Source organism: Rhinoderma darwinii, chromosome 3, assembly GCF_050947455.1.
Source record: "Rhinoderma darwinii isolate aRhiDar2 chromosome 3, aRhiDar2.hap1, whole genome shotgun sequence".
Lineage (NCBI taxonomy): Eukaryota > Metazoa > Chordata > Amphibia > Anura > Rhinodermatidae > Rhinoderma > Rhinoderma darwinii.
In genome coordinates this window covers 26,452,304-26,460,649 of record NC_134689.1, presented here as the reverse complement: position 1 = coordinate 26,460,649, position 8,346 = coordinate 26,452,304, and the positions used below count along the sequence as shown (strand labels likewise).

Genomic DNA, 8,346 nt, shown 5'->3' with positions numbered 1-8,346 from the left:
TCCATGACACCAGGGCCAATTTCCCACCATTTGCTTGCTAATAATGCAATTCCGGTGGAAAGCAAAGTTGAGCACAAGTTCTCTCAACTCAGTAGCAAAGAGGATGGGACCAAATAAGGCTGAGCCGCATGGCATGGGCCCCTACTATATATACTCCCCTTGGATTTTATCTATATATAAACATTGGTGTTGACCATCTAGGGCCTACTTTACTAGGAGCAAAGAAGGAGAACAGGTTGTTTGTGTCACAAAATGCCATTTGTTCCCGTGCTTGAAAAAAAACAAAAAATCAATATCAGTCTGTGCATTTTTTTCAGATAATTGGATGTGGGTGGGAAAATTACTGAAAGCCTTAAAAATCGAACCTCACACCGCGCACATTGTGCAACTCATTAACAATCAACACATCGCTCTTTAAAAACATGAAATTCATGCGAGACTTTTCTCATTTTGTCACCAAAATCAATGCAGGCTGCCTGAATCTGAAAATCCTCTACCCCAGGTGTTATAATCCGAAAAATCTATAGTGAGACAGGAGTCTTTTTCTATCTTCACTAAACTATGGTAATTCCTGTAATTTGTTCATGACTCAGGATTAATGACAAGGACAGTGGCAGGTAAAAGGTTAACGTAATTTAACACAAGGGGGCTGCAATTTGTCCTTCCCAAAAATAGTTTTCAAAGACGACTGATTCCGGCCTCCGGCCCACAGGTGAACTGACACGTCATCTTTTAATGGCACAGCGATGGCAAGACGTCTGTACCCTCAATGATTGCTGGGCACTAGACTGCCCAGGTATACGTTTTTTTATTTGAGGTGTGGATATTTTTAACTTACTTGAATAAAGTTCTGCTCAATAGAAAACTAAGTAGCATTTAGCTTTTGTGCTAGGTGCCGTCATTCCCAATCAACGGCAAATTGTTCCGCCCATTCCATGTCAGAAAAGACTAGAATTTTATGGTAAAGTGCCGGTTTCCATGGCAACAAACAAAATATGTGCTTTCATAATCGTTTGCAGAAAAGAACTTCCGAGAATGCTGACAAATTCAAATATACGTGTTTTGTTTTTTTTGCTTTTTGAAATGTCTCCACAGGAAGACGGCTTTATGATACAAGCCATTTATTGCATTCCGAATGCCAACTGAAATGCTGGAAAAGATTGAAACAAAACATTACTGATCCTTGCAGTTCGATAGATAGAGATAGTTCGATAGATAGAGATAGATAGATAGATAGATGATAGATAGATAGATAGATAGATAGATAGATAGATAGATAGATAGATAGATAGATAGATAGATAGATAGATAGATAGATAGATAGATAGATAGATAGATAGATAGATAGATAGATAGATAGGTAGGTAGGTAGGTAGGTAGGTAGAGAGAGAGAGAGAGAGAGAGAGAGAGAGAGGTAGGTAGATAGATAGATAGATAGATAGATAGATAGATAGATAGATAGATAGATAGATAGATAGATAGATAGATAGATAGATAGATAGATAGATAGATAGATAGATAGATAGATAGACAGACAGACAGACAGACAGATGATAGATAGATGAGATTTATTCTTTTTTCTAGCAGAAAAAAGTTGCACATTTTGGCACACATCTCTTTTGCACACACATTTGCTATTTATTTTTTATTTTACGCTGCTCATGCTACTTTTCTTTAAAAAAGCGAGTGGGGCTTAGCTGGAGGGGCGGGGCCGGGCTACCCGCACAACAAATTTATTATAATTTATGCCAAAAATTTGCATACGTTATTACGGAAATCTATGCCAGCTCATAGCTATCATAGATTTCATTTTGTGGCACCCTAGCAGCCAGAGATACGCCAAATTTATTAAGAGGGCATCTGCCTCCTAATCAATTTAGCGCATCTTACTTCAGCTGACTTACTTACTGTTCATAAGACTGGTATATAAAACGCCAGTCATAGTACAGTATACTCCCCCCATTGTATCCATGAGTGCACATCTCCCTCCATGGACCCCATAACAACACCATTGCCGCTATGGTAGGTACAACTATGGTTACTGTTATACTTAATTGAAAAGTTTATTAGTTTAATGTGACCAATTTATATTCAAACGTTTGTCCGGTTTAATGTAAATAAAGTTTATTAAAACAAGCAATCTGTATGTTCCCGGTTTGTAGACATCTATTGTATGCAGACCTAGTCCATGTATGCTACACATCGGTTATGTGGTGCCCAATGAGGTTCCATTATTACCATTAGCAACCATTCAGATATGTTCTTTCATTTTTCAACATTGCTCTAGTAAAACAAAAGCTGGAATCTGATTGGCTGCTGTGGGCAACACTGACCCTTTTTCTGCATAGAGCTCATTTCATTAAAACTTAATTAAAAATAAACTAAAATATATTTCCGTACAATCAATGTAATACATCGCTCTTTAAATGACACATAGGAAACAATTAATATGCTATGAAACGTTACACAATATATTTGTAACACTGTGAAATCGGAAGAGTCTGAAAATGCTATTAATAAATTAATTAGATCGCCAAATTAAGTAACGGAATTGGATACAGTCTTTTATCCAATCACAGGAAATATTAAGCCTTTGAAATGTTAATAGCAGAACCTGAGCAAGCAGCAGCATTATCTCTCTGGAAGAAAGTAATTACTTGTCAATTAGTCACGCATCTTAATTAGAAAATCTGCGCTGATTAAAATATGTTGTACGTCATTTTTCAACATGCCGGTTATAAGGGTCTATCGACACACTGCGGCCTAATCATTTTGTGGTAATCAGGGCAATAAACCATAATTTGACCTCACGGTGTGAATAGACCCGAAGGCTGGATTAACATTTTGTGCCCGTAACGTGGACAAAGCCGTGGCCGATATGCAAGTTGGGTGCAGCTAAAAGTAGTTTAGTGGTTAATGGCCGCGCGGTATTGCGGGTATTAGATGCAATACTTCGTTGCCATTAACAATCATACTGTGTTTAGCTACACTCAATTTAAAAACCATCTTGACTTACATGGCGCCGCAGTTTCAACCGTAGTCGCAACGTGTGAATCCAAACTAATGGTGAAGTAACAACAGGTTTAAAGGCTTATAGATGCACGTTTATTAGGTTGGGTTCACACGGTGCGTTTGTGCACCGTATTTACCATTGTTTGTTTTAGTTGATGAACTCCAAATGGGAAACATAGGAATTTATCTACCAAAGCACCAAAAACAAGCATATTAAAAACACAACAAAAATACACAGTATAAACCCAGCCTACCGGTCCATTCAGACTTTGCGGTTGAGGTGCGGTTGCAACGTCAACAAACAAAGTTTCCGAAAACCTGCATGCGTTGTTACCGCGATTTGGTTAGTTTTTCGATGTGGTTGCAGTAGCCGCAATGTAGAAAAAAAACTGTTCGATTCCAAATAATTATTCGGGCACTCAATTCCAAAAATGGAAAAAAAGAATAACAGAAAATATATATTTTTATATTATATTATATATATATATATATATATATATATATATATATATATATATATATATATGTATATATATAAAGATATATATATAGATATATATATATATATGTATATATATAAAGATATATATTTTATAAAAGGAATAACGGCTTTATATATTTTCTGCACACTCAGTATCTGACATTAAAGGGCACAGTTTTACATGACTGAGTCCTTGAGATCATGTAAGATCTATGATAAATCACTTCTACTGGTACAGCAGCATGACATCCCAGTACAGCAATAGGGTGCAGGATTGTCCCACTGAATCCAGTAAATTTGGGAAATCTGGAAGCACAAGAAAGTCACCCACATGGAGAGAGAGGAGGAGGTAGGAGACAGCAGAGTAGTGCTGGTATTCATGGAGGTAACCAGGTGAATCAAATGACTTTTAAACGCTACATATCTGTATATCTGCAGAGAATGTGGGATGGTGCCTAATATACTGAATGCCCGCTCTTTGTGGAAAAACAAATAGAGACTGCCAAGGATAGTCCGACCTGACTTGCCAAAATCTCAGTCGCTGATACATCATTAACAGCTAGCGTTAAATAAAAACCAGGACACCTTGTATGGTAAAGTGGAAGTGGCCACAGCTTTACTATTAATAAACATATTAATAACTGATTTCTTAACCCCTTCCCGACATCAGCCATATATATGCGGTGGTGTCAGGAAGGGGTTCCCGCAAAACACAGTACCATTATGTCGCAGTGATAGTGCGGGCCCAGAAGCTGAGCCCGCACCATCACCGCCGGGTGTCAGCTGTAGAATACAGCTGACGACCTGATGTAACGGAGAGGACCGTAGTTAGTCTCCGATCCGGCCAATTAACCCCTCAGAATCTGTTCGATAGAGATCAGAGCATCTGAGGGTTTTTTAGCCGACCGACACCCCAGCGACGTGATCACTGGGGTGACGATGGTTGGTATGGCAACCAGGGGCTTAACAATAGCCTCCGTGTCTGCCTCATAGTTTTGCTGTGAGTTTATGACTGACAGCTCTAATACACTGCACTACGTATGTAATGCAGCATATTAGAATATAGATCAGAGATGCAGGCCTTCAAGTCCCCTAGTGGGACAAAAAAAAACAGTTCATAAAAAAACTGTCATAAAATAAAAGTTTCAAGTAAAAAAAAAAAAAACTGCCTTTTTCCCATAATAAGTATTTTATTACTAAGAAAAATTCAAAAATATAAAATATGATACATTATACTATATAATTGGTATCGCCGCATACGTAAAGACCCAAACTATAAAACGATGACGTCATTTATCTCGCACTGTGAACGCTGTAAAAATACAAAAAACAACGCCAGAATCACGGTTAAAAAGTGTTTAAAAAGTCACATTTGAAAGTCAATGAATCCGTCTTCTCACCCATATTTGTCTGGCAACGTCATTGCATTATGAACATTGTGAAAATGCAGAGAATTGCTTTATATCTCACAAGATATTGTATTCATGTACCCGTTTCATTATTTTTCATGTATCTGGAAAAAAAATAAAACAATACAAATATTTAAAAAAATAAATAAAAAAGCCACATTTACCACAAAATAGTACCAATAAAATCGACAGCCTCTCCCACAAAAAAAAAATCCCTGCTACAGCTTTGTCCACGCAAAAATAAAAAAGGTTATGAGTCTTAGAATATGGCAACACAAAAAACATGATTTTTTTTTTTTTTTTTTTAAAAAGAGAATTTATTGTGAAAAAGCTGCAATACATGAAAAACTTCTTCGTATTGACCTGCAGAATAAAGTTAAAATGTAATTTATGGCGCATGGTGAATGCTGAAAAAAAATCAATAAAACACAATTCCGGAATTGCTTGTTTTTTGTAATTTCCTCTCCCAAAAAATTAAATAAAAAGTGATAAAAAATTGCATGTGTCCCAAAATGGTACCAATAAATTCTACAGCTTGTCTCGCAAAAAAACAAGCCATGACACAGCTCCATCAAGTGAAAAAGAAAAAAGTTATGACACTAGTAATGCGGTGATGAAAAAAACTTTTTATTTTTTTACATCAGGGGTGTTGCAAATGCCAAATGGCGTCCGCAAACCATTCAAGAATAATCTACGCTCCAAAAGTCAAATACCACTCTTTTTCTTATGAACCCTCCCATATGTCCAAACAGCCGTTTATAACCACATATGGGGTGTTACTGTACTCGTGACGAATTGCTTTACAAATGGTGTGGTGCTTTTTCCTCTTTATACCTTGTGAAATAAAAAATGTTGATCTAAAACTATATCTTATTGGGAAAAAATATAATTTTTAATTTTCACGGCTGAATTCTAATTAATTTAGCTCAAAACACATTTGGGGTCAAAATTCTCACTCTGAAGAAATTGCTTTACAAATGTTAGGCTGCTTTTTCTCCTTTAGTTCTTGTGGACATTTAAAAAAAAAAAAAAATAGTTAAACCTAGATTTTATTGAAATGCGACATGGCCTCCACAAACCATTCCAGCAAAATTTGAGCTCCAAAAGCCAAATGCCGCTCCTTCCTTTCTGAGTCCTGCCGTGTGTCCACACAGCCGTTTATGACCACATATGGGGTATTGCTGTACTCGGGAGAAATGGCTTTACCAAAGTTTGGGTGCTTTTTCTCTTTTTGTTCTTGTAGAAATTTAGAAAATAAAATTGTTAAACCTACATTTTATTGAAAAAAATGTAGGTTTTAATTTTTCACTGCCTACTTCCAATAATTTCTGAAAAAAACATGTTGGGTCAAAATGCTCACTATACCCCTAGATAATTTCCTTCAGGGGTGTAGTTTTCCAAATGGGGTCACTTGTGTGGAGTTTCCACTGTTTTGGCCCCTCAGGGGCTTTGCAAATGCGACATGGCCTCCGCAAACAATTCGATCAAAATTTCAGCTCCAAAAGCCAAATGGCGCTCCTTCTCTTCTGAGCCCTGCTGTGTGTCCACACAGCCGTTTATGACCACATATATTGCTGTACTCAGGAGAAATTGTTTTACAAATGTAGGGGTGCTTTTTCTCCTTTAGTCCTTGTGGAAATGAAAAAATTCTACGTTTTATTGGGGAAAATGTTTTTTCTTTTATTTTTCAAAAAAGTATGCCAACCTAAAGTAGACATATGGGAAATGTTAGCTAGCAACTATTTTGTTTGGTATTACTATCTGTCTTACAAGCAGAGACATTAAAATTTATAAAAATGCTAATCTTTGCAATTTTCCGCTTCATTTTGGGGTTTTTCACAATTAAATACTAAACGTACCTACCAAATTTTCTCACTAACATAAAGTCCAATATGTCACGAGAAAACAATCTTAGAATCGCCTGGATAGGTAAAAGCATTCCGAAGTTATTACCACATAAATTGTCACCTCAGATTTGAAAAATGAGGCTTTCAGGAAGGTCAAAACTGGTCGCAGCGGGAAGGGGTTAATCAACAGAAAACGACTGCCCCGAAGGCTTTGTTCATTATGTTGTCTTCTTACTGTCCTTTGATGCCAACCAACCGCTGTCAGGCAGCGGGCATGTAGGGTATTTGAGCCGCCTTCAGGCCATAACCCGCCAGCTGTGACATCTGCAAGAAAGAAAAAGACCGAAAAAAACCGCAGTATGCAAAGGTACACCGGCAGAGCATAAACAACCATAGCACATCAAAATACATGCACAGAAAACAAGGGGAGGGAGGACGGGTTTAACCTCTTGCTGCAGCAGAATGTATGAGGGTGTTATGCCCTTTAACCCATCCTTTACCCTTATACTACGCCCCCCTCCCCCCTTAATCTGTAGCCAATTAAGCTCCTGGGAATTTTTCCATTTTAAAACATCCTCCTCCCTTCTCCTTGCATTCCCTGGCACTCTCCCTATGCGGTTCCCTGCCGTCAAACATCCCCTGTGGTAATAGTATAGTATGACTGTAAATTTCTAAAGCTGACTTGAATTTCCACCAATCAGAGAGCAGCACTGACCAGAAGAGCCAATTAGAACCACCCCTGAGGTAATAATCAGGCTGACTGTGAGGTCATGACTTGGAATTGCACCAGAGAGCAACACTGGGTATAAATAGCAGCCACCGCCTGCTCTGCTCATTCTGGATTATTGTTTTATGCAGTAGTCCTTTTGTTTCTTGTGAACATGTCAGAAAGAGAAAGTCTGAGAGGAAAGAGAAGAGCCACAGCCAGGAGCAGAACATCCAGGGCTGGCCTGAAGTTTCCAGTTGGCCGTATACACCGCTTTCTGAGGAAACGGAATTATGGCAGACGCTTCAGTTCTGATGCTCCAGTGTTCCTGGCCGCTGTGATGGAGTATATGACTGCAGAGATCCTGGTTGGCGCCGGCATCGCAGCCCTACGTCGTAATAGCTGCCGCATTACACCTCGTCACCTACAGCTGGCAATGCATCGAGATGTGGAGCTGGACGATCTGCTTAAAAATGTCATCATAGCGCAGGGGGGCATCGTGCCTAAGATCCAGGCCGAGCCCCGCTGGTACGTCCAGATAAACCAACGCTCTCCAGGCATCTAAAAGCCTCTCTTATTGACCCAAAGGCCCTTTTAAGGGCCACCCACATGTACTAAAGAGCAGATACCTGTGTTATTATGTGTGTTATTATGTGTGTTATTATGTGTGTATTATGTGTGTGATTATATGTGTTTTATTATGTGTGTGTTGTTAATGTCTGTGTTATTATGTGTGTTATTATGTCTGTGCTATTATGTGTGTTTTATGTGTGTTATTATGTGTGTGTGTTGTTATTGTGTGTTATTATGTGTGTGATTACGTGTGTTATTACGTGTGTGTTATTATGTGATTGTTGTTATTGGTTTGTTATTATGTGTGTGTGTGTGTGT

General features: G+C 38.2%; 1 protein-coding gene across 1 annotated transcript; it reads left to right on the top strand.

The window, feature by feature from the left end:
* The first annotated feature begins 7,630 nt into the window (after nucleotides 1-7,630).
* On the top strand, nucleotides 7,631-8,020 carry LOC142750332 (histone H2A-like). Its single transcript, XM_075859329.1, has one exon. The coding sequence runs from the start codon at nucleotides 7,631-7,633 to the stop codon at nucleotides 8,018-8,020; it is 390 nt and encodes a 129-aa protein (XP_075715444.1).
* The last annotated feature ends 326 nt before the right edge of the window (nucleotides 8,021-8,346 follow it).

Excerpts from the sequence above, each read along its gene's own strand:
- LOC142750332 (XM_075859329.1), top strand. The coding sequence starts at position 7,631 with ATGTCAGAAAGAGAAAGTCTGAGAGGAAAGAGAAGAGCCACAGCCAGG.